This window comes from Talpa europaea, assembly GCF_964194135.1.
Source record: "Talpa europaea genome assembly, chromosome: 4".
Classification (NCBI taxonomy): Eukaryota; Metazoa; Chordata; class Mammalia; order Eulipotyphla; family Talpidae; genus Talpa; species Talpa europaea.
In genome coordinates this window covers 92,784,194-92,807,630 of record NC_140070.1, presented here as the reverse complement: position 1 = coordinate 92,807,630, position 23,437 = coordinate 92,784,194, and the positions used below count along the sequence as shown (strand labels likewise).

The following is a 23,437-nucleotide window of genomic DNA, read 5'->3' as shown; positions in this document are numbered from 1 at the left end:
TACATCCTCCATCCTAGTGATGGAGACAGACAATCCAATAATTATACAGTCAAATATAAACTGCTGCTGTGGCCATTTTCATGACATAGTAGCATGATTGCTTCCAATGCGGGATTTGAGTCTTCCCTGAATAAATGATAACTGAACTTTTAGGACTGAATTTCAGTGAAAGTGGTTAAAGGTGAGGAAGCACATGTCTAAGCAATGCAGACATTACTTGCTAAAGAGGGAACTTGGAATACAAAGTGCTTTAGGAAGACAACTAAGCTATGGCAGAGAGAGAAATTGAAGGGGGTTGTGGTATGAGATGAATAGGGAGGGACCAGAACCATAAGGGCCCTACAGGCTTTGAAAGGGGGGTTTACATTTCTCCTGAAAGCAATGGGAATCCTCAGAGGGTTTCAAGCAGGGACATAGAATTATCAGATTTTCCTTTAGAAAAGCTTACTTTGGCTGTAGGAGGATAACTGTCCATGGTTGTGAAGCTACATTGTGTTGAGAGACCATTCAATAGGCCAGAGGCCAAAAATGCTTATTGACTTCATGACCTAGAGGTAATAGGGATGATCTCAAAAATAACAATTTTGTTGTTATTGGCGTAAAGAGCATGGAATCAAATTAGAATAGATTGATTAGCAAGCAGGAGGTGAAGACATGGAGACAGGCTGTATGCCAATTCTTGGAAAGGTCAGATAATTTTACTTCAGAAGATAATCTATACTTAAGAAAATCTAGCAGTAAGCTGGATAGATCAGGGGACTGAAATTCTTTATAAGCATTTGAGAAGTGAACTTAATCAGGTTTTAAATGGCAATTAAAATAGTTTGCAATTACATGAGGATTATTTGCAGTAAATTTCTAATCTCCTTTCCAATAAACACACTAGGCATTACCACTACCAGACAGAAGAGGTGCAGGAAGTGTGATTAATTTTATTATTAGCTTAAGTAGCTGGAATTAGGAAAGCAGGTATACTCCTATTATGTGCTCTAAAAACTTGATAAAAATGGTTCTGAAATTACGTAGGGTTCATAAGTTTATATGAACCACAATTCAGCTCCACTAATACAGGTAATTCTTTCTTCTAGACAATTGTTTTTATCACACCCTGTATTTCTCAGAAGGTTCTACCTTCTTTATCCTATCTCCTGCAAATAGAACTATTGATAATCTGCATCCTTTAATACTTCAGAATTTTCCTTCAATGTTGCTCATTAATTCATTTCAGAAGCATATTAAATACTCCAAGTTCTGAGAACTCAGAAACTAAGACCCAGTTCTTGCCATCAAGAACCTGAAAATCTGGATGTCCCCTGATGGCACAGGCGGTTGAGCGCCATGCTCTGAAGCTGTCCACAGCCTCTGCAGTGCTGATTCCATCCCAGCCGGCCAGCGAGGGTCCCACATGGTGCTGCAGGCCTCTCCTGTCATGCCCACTGCTCCCTCAGCAGTGTATTTCGTCAGTCTGCCTGTTCTGTTCCCCACTCAGTCTCTGGTGAATCTTCTTACCCTCACACGAATCTGGCCTGTACCTTGGTTCTTGTGTAAATGAATAGATAAATCTTAAAAAAAAAAAAAAGAACCTGAAAATCTAACTCTGGCCATTCCAATTAAAGGAGAACTTTCCCTATATCAAAAATTTTCCATTCCAGTGGTTTCCCAACTTTGCAAGTAAGAGAGCATTTTTTTCAATATCAAAAAATGACTGCAGACAGCTCACGTAATACCATTGTTTTCTATTGATTAAGAGCTGTGTAATAAGAGAAAACCACTATAGGTAATTTGAAATGAATGCATATCTTATTCCCATAGCATGTATGTAAAAATTCTAGGAACAGAGTATATTCATATAAAATGTTATTTACTCAAGTAAATGAACAGTAATCATTCAGAACCATTGCAAAATACTGCATGCCTTTTGATTTACTATTGAGTGTCAGAGTCTAGGCCACTCATTTCAAACTCTAGTTTCCTTATGATATTCTTTTTATATTGTTGTGTATTGTTATTTAACCTTTACATGTGCTTATCTCAATCATATACTTCTCGAGGGCACAGATCAGAAATTGAATTTACTTTGTTTATCCCACAGAAGACTGCAGTTAATAGATGCAGAATAAAGAATGAGATAGTTTAATGGGTACCATTGATTGCTACTAATCCTTGTATATTTTTTGTTAATACCTTGCCATAGGCCTCTTCTTGGGAAATGAAAAGGAAGAAGAGTCAAAAGTTTGCACAGAAATGTAAGGCTTTGATTGAAGTTGAAACCAGCAAAAGTCATCCAGATATAATCCTGGTGAGATAAACTTTACTGACTCAGTGACATCTTGAGATTTATTCACATTCATAAAGATTAGGGGAATCCAAGAAGCATTTCACATTAGTGCTTCAAAGTAACCTAGTTTTTAGGTAAAGGAACACTACTCAGGAAAGTTAGTTAATTGTCCAAGATTACATTAACTATTAAAATACAAGTGGAACTTTTACCTCCTGAACCCTATCCAGGATGCTTTCAAATTTGTTTATCAGGTAAGAAAGCTTTACTAGCATGTAAATATATCTAAATTATATATATATGTGTCAGTTATACATAATTATATATGTATTAATTATACATGATTGTATATCACCATCAAGTCAATTATACATATCAAGTTGACATATATATGTATGTCAAGATTGATGTATATCAACATAGATATATATATGCCAGCTTGAAGGTCAGCCTGAAAACTGCCTGCCCAAATCCAAAGCATTTGAACTTTTCTGTAATTTGTAATATGAATTCTCACCAAAAGTGTAATTCGGAATTTACTTAAAATCCTAGGTGAGAGAATCCTATTCAAAAAATCTGGACATACTTTCCATTAACTCCTCTAGATTATGTATTCCTTTTTTTTTACTTAGCAGTTGATATAAAAGTACTAAGTATCTAGACTAGTACTATCATAGATGCCAGCATCATTGCCTTGCTTCTTTGAACAAAGTGTAACAGACCTTAGTGTTGAGAAAGCATTAACTCAGACTGGCCACATGAGAAACATTTCATCTGCAAAGCCATGTTAAAGGCATCATCATTATGTTACTTAGCTTCCTTATATAGTGTCAGTTATTCATATAGAAATAAAAAGTTCATGTAGACATTAGAATTTAATGTCAGGAAAAATATTCAATATTATCAAAATATGAATTTTATTACTCACTATAGTTTTCTTTTTACCTTAATTGCCAAGAAACTTATAGCTAACCTTTAATCTGGAAAATAATAGCTACAGTGGCCCAAATGGTTGCAGTTTTTTTTTAAAAAAAGATTTATTTAGGGCCTCCCCGGTGGTGCAGCCGTTGAGCGCTGGGTTGCGAAGCTGCCCGCAGCCTCTGCAGCGCCGGTTTGATCCCCGGCTGCTCTCCGGCCACCAGAGGAGGGTCCCACATGGCGCACAGACCTCTCCTGCCGCCCGCTGCTCCCCTCAGCAGTGTACTTCAGTCCTTCTGCCTGCTCTGCTCCCTGCTCTGGCTCTGGTGAATTCTCTCACCCTCCTGCACTTCTGACTGTACCCAGTGCTTGTCTAAATAAATAAATAAATCTTAAAAAAAAATAAAATAAAATACTGAAAGCTTTTAAAAAAAAAGATTTATTTATACAATAACTGGGGTACAGGCCAGATGTGCAGGAGGGTGAGAGGATTCACCAGAGACAGAGTGGGAAACAGAACAGGCAGATTGACGAACTACACTGCTGAGGGGAGCAGTGGGCGAGACAGAAGAGGTCTGCCGTTCCATTTGGGTTGCTCCACGGCCAGCGGGGATCGAACTGGCACTATAGAGGTTGCGGAAAGCTTTATAGCGCTGCGCTCAACTGCCTGCACCACCAAGGAGGCCCCTGACTACAGTTTTTTGATATGATTATATAAGTGAAAGTATTTGGGAAAAGGTCTGACCTCATTGTATGGTCTTTTGGTAAGATATCTCAGGATGCTGCTGGGAATTGTGGAAGAGGTTTCAATTACAAATGAGCCAGTAGGGAACATATAATGTCTACTAACTTTAGCCCAATATCTGTGCCTTTCAGAAAAATAAACATTGTCATAAAGTATATAATTAAATAATAATGGAGATGTAATTCTCTAAATTTTTCATTATGGCATATTTCATGCCTACTATGGTCACCTCCTCCATGTGTCTTTTTCTCAACTCCAGTGCTTAACAACTCATGCTCGATCTTACTTTGTCTGTATCCCCTCTTGGCACCTCCCCACCTCTACCTTACTCCTAGGCATCATATCATTTCATCTTTTGTAATGATTTTAAGAAGTTATTTGAAGGGATGTTGAAACGGTCTAGGAGTAATTTGTGAATGGGGACAGAAAAAAATTCATGCTGGCAATAAGGAACAATTAAATCACAGCACGAAGAAAGGGAACACCAAAGTGTTTCCAAAAGGAAAATATCAGTTTAGTCTGAGACCAGAAAGGAGGAAAACCCTACAATTGGTGTTGTAAATAATGCTAGTTTTATTTACCTCTTTGAAAGAAAATGTGAGAGCCATACTGTGAAAAGTACTAGTCACTCCCTGCTTTGCAGAGCCATCAAAGTCTGTGCATGATCTGCTTCCCTTTGTCATCTCTCTAAGGTTCATGTACAGCTTTTAGCAAGAATGTTTTCATAAATTCAATGTGACATTTATATTAGAATTGTTGTCTTTTTATGTAATATTTCTCAAGTTGTTATGTTACTTGTGTGTATGTGTGTGGCGAGATTTATTTGTATCCCTATGATCCTAGCAGGAAGTCTATTTTCAAACCCATGGTATCTAATTAATTTGGATAAATATGCATTATCCAGAGATACACATTAATTTCTCTGGATATAGCTGCAGCCATTCAAGTAGGAGATAATTGCTACTGAATGCTTCTCTGTCTATACTATCTTAAGTTCAGGAATTAAAAAAAGATTCTTCTTAGCCCCTGGACTCCTTCCCAGTTATCTTCGAATTATAGTGCATGCTTGTGTGTGTGTGTGTGTGTACCCTTTAACTTGGACCTGCATTTTTTACATAAAAAGAAGGAAGGCACTCAGAGATATCAGTCATCACTGAAGAGAGAATAATTAGCTGTCACATTGCCTACTCCCTTCCTGCAACATGTTGGTTTTTATTATTTTGATGCATTTACTGGGGCTTAGGGCCTTATTTTTAGGTGTAATAGGCTCAGAAATATGGTGTGTTCACCAAAAGAAAGTTTATCTCACAGGGTTGATTTCACATTACTAGAGTCATAAAACTAATATAATGACCATTTAGTCATTAAAGTCTAATCACTCCTTGGTCTTTTGGCTAAGATCAAGTGTAAAAAGTACTAAAATCTTAGTCCAATTGGAAGCACATACCCCTTTTATGAAAATCTGTGTTCCCCCTCTCCCCCCAAAAATGCCAGGGATGATGTTAATGTGACTGTAATATCAACCCTATACCTGTCTGTGAGTATGTTTTTTTTTCATATTTTAGGAAGAAAAACTCCATTCTGATCAGCACATTTATTCCTTTGCTGTGTTAATACTGTTAATCTGCCTTTCAATGGATTTTTTTTTTTTTCATATCTGGGCATTTCATTTCCCTCCCTTCTGAGTTTTGGACACATCTCACTGTGGCTCTCCTATTGACAAGTTGTGCAATTTCAAGTGAAATAAGGGTATTGATTACTTTTCAGACTTAGATTGAATCTGACCATTGCTGATTATTTCAGCCATATTATCCTTCATTCTCCAGAATCAGTCATTTGCTGTGGCTCAGAGTTATAACAGCTTGATCTGTTTTTTTAACACTTCCTCCTCCACTTATTGAAACTATTTTTTTAACTCATTTTTGTTTTTTCTTTTCCCAGTGAGATAATCCTCATTTTCTAGTCATGTTTAATGCCTGCCTCTCTTTGTTCTTCACTCTATATCACATTTAATATGTTCCCTAATCATTCACATAGTTTTAGGGTTCATTTTCCTAATCTCCAATGGCTTCTGATCTTATAGTTTGCTCATATCATATCCATGACTTTTTTCCTTGTTGATATTTGTGGTTGACCTTTTAGGCAATGCAGGCCATTCATTTTCAAAGTTCATGCAATGAGAATGTTCTTGGTAAGATTTTGCATGATCTCCAGCTGAGATTCAGTTATAATTCCAGGCATTTTTTAGAGATTAAACCGTGTCAAAAAAGTAATGAGGAGTTGTTGTAAAGGACATCTTAATCCTCTTCAAAATGCTCTGGACTGCTTCCCAGATGGAACTTTGGAGACATTATGTGTAGAGTCAACAAGTTTCTGTCATCATTTTTCACTATCCTGTTAGCACAGACTTCCCTCCACTATTTCAGGGTAACTGGTGGATCCAGATTTATTATCTCTAACCCTGTAAAACTATATTTTTCTGATAATTTTATCTCATGTGTGCATGCATTGTGTTTTAGAGAAGTTACCTTTTCCTCTGTGTGGCCATAATGAAATTCAGGTACTGTCCTTCAAATGTATCATTTCATCTAATCCTTTTAATACTTGAGTGTGGTAAGTACTCTTTTCATCTCCATTTTGCAGGTGAGGAAAATTATCACTCATGGTCACACTGCCAGGAGGTTACCTTGGACCCTACCTGTTTGACTTCAGCTTTCATTTTCTTGTCCACTACATATTACCACCACTCCCTTCATCATCCATTTTCATACCCTGTCTCCACATAATTCAATCAGCCCATTCCACAGTCAGACCAACAGATTTCCCATATTTCTCAGGTATGACAACTGCAAGGAGCAAATAAAATACTGCACTGACTAGCACTCAGCATTTCTACTTAGATTTTCAGAGTTCCATAAGTGAACATTCTCCAACCAATTGTCTTGAATTCATTTAAAAAAAAATAATTGAGCAACCTCTCCTTGCTCAAATTAAGCTGACATCCTTTCAGTCCATTTCTCTCTCTTTTCACACTAAATCTGACCTACACAATGATCCATCATCTGAGTTTTCTCCTTGCAGACATCTTACCACTACATAATCATCATCAGGATCATCCTTTCTGCTCTCTTCTTGCCCTGGATCATCATTCTAGTACTATGGTTGTGCTCATAACCTTACCAACACCCCCTACCTGACATTAGGCCACCAGAAAATCCTATTATTTTCCATATTCCATATTCACAAACTCGCTTTACCTGCTCCATGAACAAATGCAGGATATTCTGAACTGTTTCTGTCTCAAGCATTTCCAAACCCATGTGTAAATTTTAAATTTATTTCAGTTAATCCTAGATAGGAAGGAAATATAAATTATAACACCACGTATAGATGTACCAGACATACTTGGCTAGGGAAATCAGTGTCTGAGTAAAGGCTGCAGTAGTCCTGCTTTTCTGGAACAAGTGCCCTATGGTACTAGTACAGTACTTCATATCTAATAATTTTTCTAAGTCCAGTGAAAAACTTCAGTGCATTACTATGTGAGAAACTGTCAGTTCAGTTTTTTACTCCCGGCAAGAATTTGGCATATGTTTGAGCTCTGCACCAACCAGAACTAGAAGTGGATATGGTATTTTCATTAGCCCTCAAAGAGTTAAATGATCAGTTGTTAATACACCTTGCTTAATAGAAGCAATCAAAATAGAAATGAAACAGTGGGACTAGATTACCAACCATCTTTTTAGAGAGAGAAGTATTCTGAAGTTATGTCATCAGATGAGGAATAAGAAATGGCCAGATAGAGTAGACATCATAGGAAGAATCTGTTCTGACAAATGACTAGGAAAATCAGGCTGAGAGACCAGAACTGATAGCTCGTAAAGCAAGTCATCCATTGGAAGAAAGTTTCAAAATTAAGGAACACCAGAAGACTAAAATTACCAATGCTAACAATAAGCTAGAGACATTAATAAGAATAATTTTCTGAGATTCATTATAAAGCACTAAATTTTTATTACACATGCACATACTTTTATCCTGGTAGAGCACATACTTTACATTGACATTTTGCAGATTTTCTGATTCAAATAGGAAGCAGCATTTACCTTTATCCTACATACTTGTACATACTATTTTCACATTTGTAATAATCTTTCAGTTATCTGCTCTGAATATCAATGGCAAACACAGATTGCTAAGACACTTGAAGAATACCTGTGATGTAGTTATTTAAGGTTAGGTTATACCCGCCTGCTTAATAACCAGGATCCATACTAACTTTTTGGTTCGACTAGCGTTAACACTTTTGTCCTCTGTGATCATTTTGGGGTTGGTTTTGTTTTTTGTTGTTGTTATTGTTGTTTTGAGAACAGACTGGCAGATGGATGCGTTTTATTTACCCAATCTACAGACATTCTTAAAAACTTAATGGCCAGATCATTACTGAGACATGTACTTTAAGGGGTTGGCAATGGACCCTCTGGTATTTACTCTGAAAGATGTAACCTCCAGTGTCTATCCCAGAGTGTGGCACTTTCTGGGCCTCAAGAAAGGTGTTAGAATCAAGGCATGAGTGGATGGAGTCATCTCCCTGTTTCAGCACTTTGGTCCTCAAAAGGACTAGAGGCTGGTTCTGACTAAGGAAAGGAGTCAGCTCACTCTAAATCCCTCAGGTCATTGACAGGACCTCTGTGACTTACTATAAAAACTGAAGAACCTCTGGAGGAGCTGTTGAGCCTCTGGGTTTATGCTCTGTAGTGCCCAGACCATAGCAAAGCCAAACCAAACCAAGCCCAACCAGCAACTGTGAGTGTTCTATTTTGTTGTTAGTACTTTATGACATTGTGATGACTCACTATCCCAAAAACAGATTAAAATAAAGAAAAGCAAATAACCTGCATAACCAGTCCCTACACCAGCTGCATTTACATGAAGTATGCACAATTTTTCTGACTCCTATCCGAGTATTATTGTTGTTTTAGTGGGAATTGCATTGGTAATACAATAGTATGATCAGATGACTGAAGTTGCTTTAATTTCAAAAGTAGGTCACTTCTCAATTTTCCTAGTTCCTTGTGTTGCTCTAGCTTCTGTGTGATCCTGCATGATGCTGTAATTCCATGGTCAGAGCCGGCCCCATTATGAGGTCAAACCAAAGTTTCCCTACAGGCTTTTCCTAAGTAACTCCATACTCACCCTCCATCATTCACTGTCATTCATCAGCTCACCAGCAAACTTACAGACAGATGCAAAACAAATATATGATATAGACCTTGACCTAAAGGAAAATATTATGGGCAATATGAAATATATACAGATTATAGTAGGGGAGAGGGAGGGCGAGGGATCAAAATAGGGGAGGTGTAAGAGCACAAGGGACTATGGTGATGCCTCACAGGTGATGTTGGTGGGAAATTTATGGGGCCCATACCTGAGGGGAGAAAACAAATATTGTACAAAAATGATACTGATTTAAGAAAATAAAAAAGTTTAATAAAAAAATAGAGCTACCATAAAAATATATATTAGATAGCTAAATATGAAATAAATATATGCAGATATGTAAGTATCTTGATCTAATTATTTAGATATTCTATGTATCTGAATATATTAAAATATTCATTGAATATATATTTACATATATAATAAATATGCATTCACTATTATGTTAAATGTTCACTATAAATATATCTTGCTCCATTACTGGAAAATAAGTCCATTAAAGTAGAACTTTATAAGTCTTCACCATAACAATATGTGACCCCATTCTGGAAACTTGTTTTTATTCAATAAATTAGTGGAGAAAAGGGGGCTCAGAACATAATGTGACGAAGAGTGAAAACCTTTAAATTTGGCAGGAAGGCATTTACGGATCTAATAGCCTTTATGAGCCCTTGGTAATAATAGTAAATGTTTAGAGTGGAGCCGGAAGCAGAGAAATAGAAGGAAAGAAACCGGATAAAGTGATAGCATCCAGTTCTTAAGTGTCCTGAACAAAAGTTGAGTTAGGTAAGTGTTACATAGCCCTCTCTGGCGTGTTCTTTTTTCCTCTCTCTAACTTATTTATGATTTATGATTTATTTATCCTCTTAAATAGATACTTCACAAAATTGAGTATGTGGTATTATACTGATCCATGGCATCCCTTGGAGAACTGATAAATCTCTTCTGCTCATTGTTAACATAATTTTAATTAAGGCATCTTAAACCCTATGTTAAGACTTAAGTATAATCTCATTTACTGTGTGGGAGGTGTTATCTGTTTCATGATTGAGGTAAAATCGTAAGAAAGAGATATCCCCAAACTGCATAGTTAGAAGCACAGTTAAACTTAAGTGACTGAAGAACATTTCTATAATGAAATGAAGCAATGTATGTGAAAGAGCTTTGTAAGCAGTATCAAAATATACAAATAGTGTCATTGAAAAGACAACTGCTTGTCTTCTTGTCTCAGCTTGAAAAAATTCAGACCTTCAAAACTGCAAGTACCATTATAGTAGAAGGGGACATCTTATGAATTCAATGTTATACTACGGTATTTGAACACAGTCACTGTAGGCTGTGAATTGTTTATCTCAAATCTTTTATAAATTTCTATGCTTCCATCTAGTAAATACAGAAAAGGGAAAGAAAAAGAAATGTCTCCTGCAACAGATGGTAAACCTTTGTACATGTAACATTTTTGGGGGGTAAGGGGACATATCTGATCCTTATGGAAACAGCCCTAACAAGACAGATCTCAGAGCAGAAAACTAAATAATAAAATGCAAAAATAATTTCATGGTGGTGTGTTACTACCACCACCAAGTAAAGTTCCCTTCTGGGAGTACTTTATTTTTGTTAAAATTGGATACTTCCAGCTTGTCTGATTGTCATCATAAGGTAGAACTAGCAAAGAAAACAAACACATCCTGAGCAGTATCATCATGGATTGTAACAGAGTGGAGAGTGGATATAGCCAAAAGCATAAATAGGTCCCCTCATAACCTTATCTCATGCTTGCTATTAGCTGCTCTGAAAAGTAGTTTCTGCTGCTTATACACTGTCAAAAAAAATATTTAGTCCAATGTTAGAGACCAATATTGTACATTTTCCATTTATATATCAGAAGAAAACTAGATTTTATGTTACAATAGAAATAAAGAAAATAAAAAATTTTAAATTATTTTGCAAAATGAACTTTTAAAAATATTCCATTTTAATTACTAACAGGAACATGAATTAATTTATAGTATAAGTACAAAAATATTGTGAAATGGATCAAAATGACTGAGTTTCAGTTTTATTTCTTTTCTTTTCTTTCTCTTAATTTCAGTAAAGTAGAACACAACAGTGATGGATAGCCTCACAGTTCTTTCGTTGCTAGGCTACACGTGTGCCCATTTAACCTGCTTCCTGACAGAGTGTGGTTCCCAGGATGCCCTAGAAAATAATCTGCCTATTTTCTGGAAGGGCAGGAAAAGAGGGTTGGTAGCCAGTCCATCGATGTTTGTTTAGCACTTTAGGGAGGGCATGGGACGTGAAAGATCTATACACAATGGATAATCTCCAAAAAACTGACAGCTCAGTGCCTTCTACGAGGTATAGAAGTGGGGAATGCAGTTGTGTTCTGGTGCCCTTCAGGAACAGCCAAGAGCTTTGACCTTAGCCCCATCCTCTCTGTTTTCTACTTGTCTCCCCACCTTCTCACAGATTACCAAATACATTGGGTAACTTCTAGATCTGCTTTCCTTAAGGGCATCCCTCTCCCTCTTCCTCCTTCCCCTTTCCCCCTTTCTATAGAGTCCCCAAATGTCCACTTGCTTCTATGAGTTTCAGAGTAATGGGGAATCTGACTTCTGAATGGTGCACTGCACCCCCAAATCTCCCAACCCACTTTGCTGTTCAATCTCCCACCTGAGCTCCCCCATCCCCCATCACATCACCCTTTCACTCTCAGGTGATACTAACCCTCCCGCATTCAAGACATTAGTGGGTCTTTAGGGCAGATTTTCCAGGCTTCTATCAGAAGACAAGATGTTTCATTCCTTAACATTCCAGGTTAGCTCCTCATCCCCATCATACTTTGGGGCCTCAGGCCCCAAAGTTTTCATTTCACTGCTGCCGAGTTCGTATTCTCTCTCTACTCTGAGTAGCCAGAGCAGGCTCCATGGTTGTTTCTGCTGAATCAAATAACTTATTTGTTGGAAGCATTGTTACATCCTTGTAGGTTTTTTTTTAAATAACTATACAAATACTGGCAGAAATGTAAAAATCTCTGTAAAACATTATAGAAGTAAATATGGCAATTGTACTGCAGTTATTTTTGAGGTGCATACTAATATAATTTTCTGCAACACTCACAATTGCCTACCTTCAGATCATGCACAAAACTATGCTCCTGGCAATGTGATGGCCTCTCTTCTTGGACTTGGGCTCTGCTGTTCAATGTCATTTTTTGCAACCAATAATATGCCCTAAGGTTTTATACAGTTTTATATGGAATTTGTTTTTCAGGCTTTAGATGAAAGTGACACTGATGTTTCATTGAAACAAGAAGAAAAGGAAGTTTCTCTTATGAAAAAAGGTAAGAAGAATTCATTTTGCATAGATTGGTTATAACCTTTGAGTCATTTTCAATGACTTTTGTGGCATATCTCTGTTGGATATAGATCAGAAGTTTGGCAGCAGTTTAGACTTAAATTTTCATTTGTTGTTTCAGAAGTGTGTGGAGAGGTTGGTAGAGAGTGAGTTGTCCACCTCGTGTGTTTTCAAGGGGCAGAGAGACAGGCATTCCAGCCTGTGGGAGTGCCACCCAACGCTGCCTAAAATTCAGTGACAGTGCACAAATGTCACCCCCACATGGAATGTCATTTAGAATTTTGCCAAGAATTGCTATTACACCTATAACTTTCAGGCTCTATTTTGAAAATTATGATGACATGCCCCTATTTTCAATCATTTAGTCCTTTTCCACTTTTCATGATTCCTCTGATCACTAAGTATTCCAACGAACACATTATTTCCTTCAAGAAACACATTGTCTCAGGTAAGAGACTTGAACTTTTAAAATATTTAATATTTTATAAAGTTGCCATCTTACAATATTCAATCAAAAGAATTTCCTTTGCAAAAGAAGCTAGAAGCAAACCAGTCTTAGAAAATTCTTAGTGTCACTCATTATACTGTAATTCTTTTGTTACATTTTATATTACTATTATACCATTCTCTCTTTTAATATTATACTTCTAGACCTAAGCAGTAAGTCTTTCATTGCCATCTTCTTGTTCTGAAATAAATTTTAAAGCCTATCTTAGCTTCCTTAGCAAGTCTCAGCCCATTTTGGCTTCACCCTTTACATTCCTGAATGCATAGATCCAGCCATCATCTTATATTCACTTTTGGTGGTAAGCTCTCCCTTTCTTTATATTTTGTTGCTTAGCTTAGGTAACTTAATCAATTATTCATTCACATCTTTATATTTAAACCCATTAGTAAGGTCCCAAAGAAACCACGCTTTTTCTTTTTCACCTTAATTAGGATAATTTGCAATTCCACAATCAAGATTTCTTTTCTAAGTCTCTTAATTTTAAAGCCAATATTTTACAGAAGTTTCAAACTATTAACCTGCCTTCAAGTATGCACCTGTTAGATTTCCAAAGTCTAATAAAAAAAAAAGTTAATACAGTTTTGAATCTAGCAGTTATATTTAATGTCAAATATTCATCCAGCATTTATAAGGTCTGAATTGTGAAATATTTTCAAATGACTGTAATTATTGGTTAATTGGCTCTTGGGTTAAAAAATTTTCGCTTTATATGCAACTTAGTGAGTAAAACCAATAGTACCTGCAATGTGCTTAGAAATTGTTTTTCTTCTATTCCCTTTTTTATTTTCTGAAAAGAGTCAAGCCATTATTCACCATCTAAAATCTTCCTTGTTCCTGTACCATTCCTCTTGGCCTCCAATGACCCTAAACTTGTTGGCAACCCTAAACTCGTTTCCTTGGTAGAACAAGGTATTTGGACAGTTCCCACAAAGAATGTGCCTGCTTGCATTGACATGACTTTACTCCTTCTAGACATGAGCAGGGAGATAGATAAAGGACACATTGACTTATTGGTTATACTGTTAAGAAATTCTTCAAACCAATCCGTGGGGAATCAAAACAGTTCTTTTCACTGTAGACAAATCACTAGCCTCTCTCAACCTCCAGTTCTGAGGTTCCATGAGTGAGAAGACCGACTAGATAATGCTAGGACTAACCTTGTGTTAAAGTTTGACTCTCTACCAGAGACACATTTCTGATTGGGATCTGTCAGGATCTTTGCTTCTGAACCTAACATGGAAGAAGATATTAGAGGAAAGACAGCTATTTGTCTGGAATGAGCCTGGTGAGAGGCGGTCATAATGGTCTCATCAGTCATCTCATGCCCACCAATAGCAGACAATAAGCATTGTTAAAAAAAATTCCAAGAAGTTGTAGAGGTACTTAGATTACTGCACACATTTTACTAAAGGGTTATAATAAATTGCCCTAAAAACATATCACCTCAAGTTTACAAAAGGATATTGAATTGTACAAGTAGCTAATGAACTGCTAACATTTTTTTCAGTTCACTTTATTGTGTGACCATCACAATGTGGTTGTCTTCATTTTGTCTGTGTTTTTTTGAAGAAAAACAGGAGCTGTGCAGTGATACTGCAGAAATAAAGAGAAACTCTTCACTACCTAACTGGGAAAGGTGAGTGTATTGCAATTATACAGATTTCAAATGAATGCAATTATACTGTTGAAAAGTAATTATCAATGTTTAAATACAAGAAGGAAGAAAATAGTAGCAACAAGCAAAGGCAATTAATATTGGAGCTAAATTTTACCAAGCAGACAAGAACACTATAATACATTCGGTTTCTTACCTTTTCCTCAAGTCTTTTCACTTTCTTTTATGAGTTTTTGGGCATAATAAAACAGAACAGGCTTAACTCACAGCAAGTGACTAATTCAAATAACTGTAATATAGTCAAAGAGATGAAAATGTCACATATTACCATGATTATGAAATCATGAATCTACTTTTTTCTGCAGTTGATAATCTTATTGTCATACATATATGTAATTTTACTAATCATTGCACACTAGAATTCTTGACATGACTTTTGTCACTTTAAAATAGAATCATATGAATATTTTGGATACCCAATAGAATGAAAAGAATGTTTTTAAAGAAGCAAACTTTTATCCTCACTCGACTACAGTCATATCTAAGCTGCTTTGCAGGCATCGAGACCCAGTGTCTCTGAATGTGAATTCTGTGTTCTTTGCATAGGAGCATATTGAATTAATTGCAAGAAAAATAGACCGAAGCTTTTATTTTCCTGCATTTGTTGACAGAGTAGTCACTCTGACACACAAATTGCATCACTTCACACTTTTACTCAGCAGTTTTTCATAGTCATAGCTTTCATAAAGGTAAGTTACAAACTTCTTAGCTTGACATCAGTCCTCTTTCATCCTGTCTTTTTCCTTATTCCCCACTTTGCTTCCCAGAGTTTGAAAATTCTTATAGTTCTATTTTATCACATACTTACACCTCTTTGTCCACACCACTTCCTTTGCTCAAATGCCTGCTGTAACTTGTACAATAGTATATTGTCTTTTAACTCAAGTCTCAGTTCAAATGTTCTCTCCTCTGGGGGCCCCCTGACTCCGTCAGGCAAATTCAGGTATTCACAGAACCACTGTGCAGTGATCAGATTGCATCATAATTCATTAGCCTCAATAATGTTAAATGCAACTAGGTTCTAACATACAGTAGTGAATAGGGCTCATAGTCAAGTGGAATTGCCTGCATGGTTATGTCTTCCCTTTGAGCATAACCTTTATTAAGAATAGGGGCCATATTTCTGTGTCCTTTGGGTAAATACCTAGGAGTGGAATTGCTGGGAATCTCCACACAGCTCTCCATAGTGGTTGGACCAGTTTGCACTCCCACCAATAGTGCAGGAGAGTTCCTTTTTCTCCACACCCAAAGGACACAGAAACATCAATTCCAAAGAGCACCTGCACCCCTATGTTTATAGCAGCACTGTTTACAATAGCTAAGCTTTGGAAACAACCCAAATGCCCAAAAATAGATGACTGGATCAAGAAGATGTGGTACGTATACACCATGAAATATTACTCAGCATTCAAAACAGATAAGCACATGCAATTTGCAGCAACGTGGATGGCACTGGAAGGAATCATGCTCAGCAAAATAAGCCAGAAAGAAAAAGAAAAATATCGGATGGTCTCACTTATAGCAGGAATCTAGAAAACTTAAATAAGGGACCAGGAAAATGAATAACTATAAGAAAGTGAAAATCAAAATCAACAAACAACTATGAACCAGAGACACTCTATGGGGGGTGGGGGGTGGGGAGGGGAGGGATTGGGGTCAAAATAAGGGGGTTGCAATTGTATGTGGAATATAAAAATAAAATTTATTTAAAAAAAAAGAATAGGGGCCATATCTTCTTTCTTACTCTAAGTCTTTGAAAGGTCTTCCCTGATCATTGCCTCTTAAAATAGCCTGTTCCATTTCTGAAGAGGCATGCTATCAATCATATCATGTTTTATTTTTTTCAGAGCACTAATTACTCTTTTAAGGTATATCTTGTTCAATCATCAATTTCTTGTAACATTTTACATTCTAATTTGCTTATTTTCCTTATTTCCACTAGATGCTAACTCACTCCACAAGTGCAAGGGCTTTCTTGCTCACTGTTGCATCCCCAGGGTCCACAATAGCACCTAGCTCAGGATTGGGACTCTATATTTGTTGATTGAATAAATTATGTGCTGTTGCTAGGCCATTTCATGCATGATACTTTAACCTAGAGTTATTAAATTTTGATTCGATAATTAAAGACCATCCAAAAACTGAAACATATTTGTGTTTTGTGTGTTTTTGTTTCTATGTATGAGTATGTGTATTTGTGTGTTATTTCATATATTAGTTTTAGGTGTTTATGAGGTTGGATGTGGGTTTTTATAATCATCTTTAACTAATAACTTCAATACCAAAGTTAAAATTATAATCCAATTAAAACAGTTTGAATGGAAGAGTTGTCAAATTCCTTCTAATGGTAATGACAATAAAGGTGATAATAACAGCAATAATTAGGCGCCATTTACTGAGCACTTACTAATAGTTGGTATTGAGCTAAATTCTTTGTACATATTGTTTAACCTTCAGCACAGGTTTTTGAGGTGGGCACTATCATTATTTGGCAGTAGAAGAAACGAGAGGACTCTTTTCTTCAGCATAACGAGAGGACTCCTCAGTGTTCAGTTGTAGTGCATTTTACCCTCCGCCCCAACATAAATATGATTTTCCAGCATCCTTAAAGTGGTAAAAGACAAAAAAAAAAGAACCTACGTAATAAAATCTCAACATAGAAAAGGTTACAATTAGTAGGCATTCAGGTATTGTATATTTTAATAGACATCTAAGTATTAGTTATAATGTTCTTAATCTCAAATACAATATCAGCTGAAGTTAGTAAAATTAATATCAAAGAAATGTTTAGAGTAACAACTCATTCCATTTGATAGAAACTGTTGTCCAATTTTTAAAAGGCCCATACTGTATAAATATGCAAAACTCTATAGACTTGTGATTTTAATTTGTGGGTGGTAGCATAAAGAGATTACAAAAATTTCTTCATGCAATAAAACCTTGCATGATCTGACCCCTACCTGCCCAGTACCCAGTTTCATCTCCCATATTGCTTGTCCCTCAGTCCCCTTGTACTTTTTGTTTCCAGATACTGGGAGCTTTGGATCGCTAACACATTACACTATTTTATGCATCCTCGCTGTGAGCTGCTTTCCATGTTGTAGACAGCTTTCCCTTTAAAACACTTATCAGATAACCAAACTGTCTTGCAAGAAATTCTCCAGTAGTAGTGCCCACTCTGCTTAGAAAAAAGCCTAGTTTCCTCCCCATTCCGCCCCCCTCCTATTCCCCCTCCCAACCACCCCCCATCCCGGTTTCTCCTTACTCTTCCCTTGTGTTTTTCCAGCAGGCCTGTTTCTAGCTCTGGATCATTCTTCTTCCCACACTTCCTTTCTTCCTTCTGATCTTGACTAAATGTTTCTTTCCACTGACCTGGTCTCCTTTTTGTTTTACTTCTGTATATACCTCCTTCCAGGCTAAAACAGAACTTAATTTAAAAGCCTCTTTCAGCAAGTAAGAGATAAATTGTATAAGGCTACTATTGTTCAAAATAAACTACCACCAATTCTATTTAATTATGACTACTCCAAAAGCTTGAAACAAGATTCGTCGGAAAAAACAGTAATTCTCTTAACTAAGAATTGATTTTATGTAACTACATAAATGAAAAATTTCAGCTTATGTTTATGTCCTTTCATTCATTACATCTTAATGTTTCTGAATATATTACTGTCTAATGCAATTCCTATTTTGAAACTATAAACTTCTGCTTGTTTTTACCTAGTGTGCTGACAGAAGATTTAAATACAAGTTCTGGAAACAAAGTCAGAGTTTCTGTGAATGGTAGTTGTGAAGTTTCTTCTTCACTGACAGAGTCTTCACAAAGCACATCTGTCAAGGAAACTGTGAAAAAACTGATGTCTATTCTAAGGTAAAGATACTATCATATTTCTGTATGCTTTGTTGAAAAATCTAAGCAGTGACAACTTTTGAAATTTTCCCCCTATTGAGTGCTGGTAGTATTCTTTTTTTTTTATTTTAAAGATTTATTTATTTATACAAGCACTGGGTATAGTCAGAAGCACAGAAGGGTGAGAGAATTCACCAGAGCCAGAGCGGGGAGCAGAGCAGAGCAGGCAGACGGACGAAGTACACTGCTGAGGGGAGCAGCGGGCGGCTGGAGAGTTCTGCGTGCCATGTGGGACCCTCACCTGGCGGCCGCACTGCAGAGGCTGCGGGCAGCTTCGCAGCCCAGCGCTCAACCACTGCGCCACCAATGAGGCCCGCTGGTAGTATTCTTGAGAATGCTCTCCTAACTACACTGATTTAGGTATACCATATGTTAAATGTTCCTTGAAACAGAATTTCAGTTACTAACTGCCTGTGGCTGCCAAGACCAGAAATATGGCGGATGTAGTCTTCCTCCTCAGATGTGATGAAGAACTACTGTTGAGTTTACCATGTTTCTTATGTTTTCATTTTTTTTCTCACAAAAACTGTCATGCTTTTTGTTTGGCTTTCTAAAATGTCTCTTTTTAATAGTCCTAGTGAACTTGTTGAGGGAATTTTACTTTTTTGTTCAGTGTATTGTGATAACATTTCTAGGTACTGAGGAATTCAGATGTCTAGATTTTAGTCCTCAAAGGAGAATGGAGGAGGGAAGGCACAAGATTTGGTTTGTGCAGAGACCAATGATAGGAGGGGCTGTGTGATCAAGCCAAAGAAGTTGGCATACGGAAGAGCACCTACAAAGAGGCAGCATAGGGTGGGAGCAGGAGCAGTAACACCACTAATTAATACAGATGATTGATTTGTTTGGGGTTCACAGGCTATAAGGGACCTCTATGAGATAAAGTCTCTAGACCAACAAAAACATACATGTCCTAACTGGAATAGTACTTTCTTTTGGAGAATTGACTTTCTGGGCAGTGAGTAATAAAACCTTCTTGAAGAAGAGAGTTGGCAAAGAGTAGAAGCAGGTTGCAACAGGGAAAAGTGAGATGGGGTATATATAGGGAGTTACTCAGGTCCAGCTGTGGTTCTGTGTGTCAGTGGAGAATGCTGTTTTATAAGTCATGGACTCAATTCTTCAGCTGCTGTAGGCTTAATAGAAATTTTGTGCCAGCCAGCAGGGCTGTGGAGCTAAGTTTACATGTGCTGAAGGTCCAAACTACTATCTTTTCAGAACAACACTTGACTCTACTCACCCTGCTCCAGGAGGAAGGAGGAAACATTCTTGATTATATGTGGATGTATCCTCTTGCCCTTTGCATCAGGACACACCTCACTAATGATACAAGGGATCCAGACACAAGTTGTTGACTGTGAAATGAAGGCACAGTCCTGCTTTTCTGAACACTAAGTTTTAATCACCAAATTTGCTATAGAGCGTGGGTTAGCAAACTCACATTCACCTGGAATAGAACAAAAGCAGGCTAGATCTCAGTGTTCTGCAGATAATAAAAGTTGAAAACAGTCTCTTGTCCAATGATGTAGATGGATATCAGTCTCATGCTACATGGAATAATCCCTTAAGAAAAGGATTCTCCCATCAGTTTCTTGTCTTATTACTTATTCATCATTAAACTTGTGTAGCTATAAATTTGATTCCTGGTTTGTTACATACTAGTTTTAAAATTCATTTATGGCAATTCATCACTAAGATTTGGTCGCCTACAGTGAGATACATATGCATGCGCCTGTATATATCTAAATGAATATGTGAATATCACTGAAATTGTACAATGACCAGTTTGTCCTGTGATTGGGATTTTGTTTCAAGTGAACCAGCCCTTTTGATTGTAATAACTGTCATTTTTGAACCATTGCTGCTTTTTTTTAGGGATTCACTCAATGGCTTTGTAGTTACTAGCTCCCTATAAGATTAGTATCATTTTTAATTTTTTAATTTTAATGGGATAAGGAACAGAAGCTTAATTTCAGTTACATAGCTGCTATGGACAGTGCTTAGTTAGTCTGAGTTACTTAGTTTAAGGAACTTAGTTTAACTTCTTTAACTTAGTTTAATTTGTATTATACTCTTACTATGTGATTAACTTCCTTTACTTAGTTTAAGTTCCTTAAAATTTATACTGTTAACTACCATTAAATATAAAGGTAAGAATATCCAAGAATATATACACATGCTCACACATATGTATACTTATGCACACATATACACACTTTCCCCCTCTCCATATTGTGACACCTGCAGAGAGCTGTATGGGTATGTTGCAGAATTTGGATGCACCACTGTGAACCATTATTTTCATTACTTTTTTTCTTGGCTAATTTTTGTTCTGCATCTTAAGTGTATCACTGCTATTAATTTTAATGAGTCATGTGCTCAAAGGGGACAATCTGATAGAATGTATTAAGACATTAAAGTTCATCTACTTTTATAATTTGACATCAATTGAAAATTAAAATTTCCCAGAAACTGTCCCCCTAAAAAACATGTAAAATCTTAGTGCTTAGTGCTTGAAATCATCGTACTATTATCAACTGAGCACTCTGAAAAACAAATGTATTAATCAATCAGACATCAGCTCTTATCTGTACCAGCTTTAATATTTTTGTGATTTTTTTTTTTTTGTTAAAAGATATTCAGTGGAAACAGGATCAAGCAGAGCACACAGCTGAACAAAACAAGCACCTCATTTACCAATTTTTTTCTTAGGCCTTAGCAGCATGTAATGCATTTTCTCACATGTCATCCATATAAACAGATTTCTTGTCTTCTTTGTTATAATTTTTCCCTGTGCTGCACTCTTCTATACTAGCCCACATGTTCCCTCATGTTAACTAGATTTTAATTCCTCAAGGCACAACATTATGGCTAACTGCATGTCAATGTGGAGGCCTCATGTTCTATACAGTCACAGTTTTGTATTTCACCAGATTTGCCTTGCTGGCAGAGTAGCTCAAGACATGTAGAGTATGTGGAATCTCTCCTCACATCATCCTTATCCTTTCCCACACTGTCAAAGAAAAATCAGCCTACCTCTGCTTAATTCATGTTAATAAAATAAATTAATAAATATTTGTAGCATTCATTGTCTGTTTTCATCATTTGTTATGTTCAGTTTTCTGTTTTATATTTTTTTTATTTTGTGTGTATTAATATATTTAATCCCTAAATGCAGTATTTTATGGAAATATATTGGATTTTCTGTACTGTGTTTGATATATGTTAGTAGATATTCAAGGAATACTTTCAATTGAAAGGGATTAGTGTTTCAAAGCAGTGAATAGTATTGCTGGATGTTAAATATATTCTCAAATAATGGGGAGCTACTAAGTTATTTTACATTAGAGCTAAATAAGCTAAATCGAGATCCACACTCATCAGTCTCATCAGATGGTTGTATTTGTTGGAGTGGTATCAGATCTCAATTGTGTCCAATAATAATAATAGTAGTAGTGATAATAATATTTGTATTGTACTCTTACTATGTGGTGGCAGGTACTTGTTGAAGGACTTCACATATTTTAACTCATAAACCTTATGACAACCCTAAAAATAGATATTTTTATTTTCCCCATTTTATAGATGAGAAAATTGAGGCATGTAGAGATTAATTTTACTTCATATATTTTAACTCTGTAAAAGCACAAATATATTTTGTGTTATCTTAAATTCTAAAGCTACCAGAAATAAGTTTGAAGAGATTGACATGAAGTTGTAAGAAATAGTAGAGTGAGAGCTCCTTTTACCCAGCTTCTCCCAATGGAAATGTCTTGCAAATTTACAGATCAGTATCACAATTAGGATGTTAGCATCAATGCAGTCAAGTCATATAACAGTTCCGTCAGCAGGAGGATTCCTTCTGTTGTCTGTTTGTTGCCACCACTCTCCCCCCCAGTCTATGCTTTGAAGAACTCTTTGATGTCAATGGTAAAAACAGATTATTTTTCAGATATTAACATTCATGTTTTCCAAAATATTTATACCTACGAGACAGGGCTAGTTTTGAGAGGTGAATGTGGCATCTCTTTTCCCAGTAGGTTACCAGCTCTGCTCTGCTTATATTCCTAGGGAGATTCTTCTGTACTTCTTCCCTGAGTATGAACTACCACCAGAATTTGACTACACATCTGGGGAGAAACTTACAGCAAGTCCTGAGGTAAGCTGACTTTTTTGAATTCTGGGAGAATGAGAAAATAACCTGAATTTAATTGTCAGTGGAGAAAAATGTAGTATAAGCAGTGAGAAGACCTCCAGTGGTTTAAGTTAATGAAGACAGGGGTCATTATCCCAAATGAATGGCTCAGAATTAAAGATGCATTTAAAAGTGTGGCTAAAGGTTTAAATAAACTTTGGGGAGATTTACAGACAGACGAGTCATTTGCAGAGAACAAAAGAAATGGAACATAGTCCCTCACTTCCCTTCCTTACACCAAAGATAGAGTTTCTATGCCTTCAATACACTTTCTTAGCTAGGGTGAGGACTGACACCATGTTAGGTGCCCAGGGCTCTTGTCTTACTAGAGTCACTAAAAGACATCACTGGAAAGATGAAGAAAATTGTAAATACAATTTGGTAAATACCAAATCACCTCTCACAGATAGGACCCATGGATGATTAGAAGGGAAACTGATTAGCTACCTAGGGCACTTCGGGTGAGTCTCACACAGCCAACAACAGGAGTCCCCAAGCTACTAAGTCACCTGCAGGCTGTAGCTCAACTAAGTTAGATCTGCAGACGTGAGACCCCCATTGTTGCTCTCAGCATGAAAGAGCAGAGCCTGGGAAGTATAAAGGATGAGAGGCCTCCTTCTTCACCTTCATT

General features: G+C 36.7%; 1 protein-coding gene across 1 annotated transcript in view; it reads left to right on the top strand.

Moving 5' to 3' along the window:
- Window positions 1–23,437, top strand: part of MORC1 (MORC family CW-type zinc finger 1) — a gene marked incomplete at both ends in the record, with an annotated part of 136,048 nt that overhangs the window by 99,432 nt on the left and 13,179 nt on the right. The window contains 5 exons of the mRNA XM_084232652.1: window positions 2,195–2,299; window positions 12,438–12,507; window positions 14,599–14,665; window positions 18,429–18,575; window positions 22,683–22,770. Coding sequence (XP_084088778.1) covers window positions 2,195–2,299; window positions 12,438–12,507; window positions 14,599–14,665; window positions 18,429–18,575; window positions 22,683–22,770 — 477 coding nt within the window. The remainder of the gene's footprint in view (window positions 1–2,194; window positions 2,300–12,437; window positions 12,508–14,598; window positions 14,666–18,428; window positions 18,576–22,682; window positions 22,771–23,437) is intronic.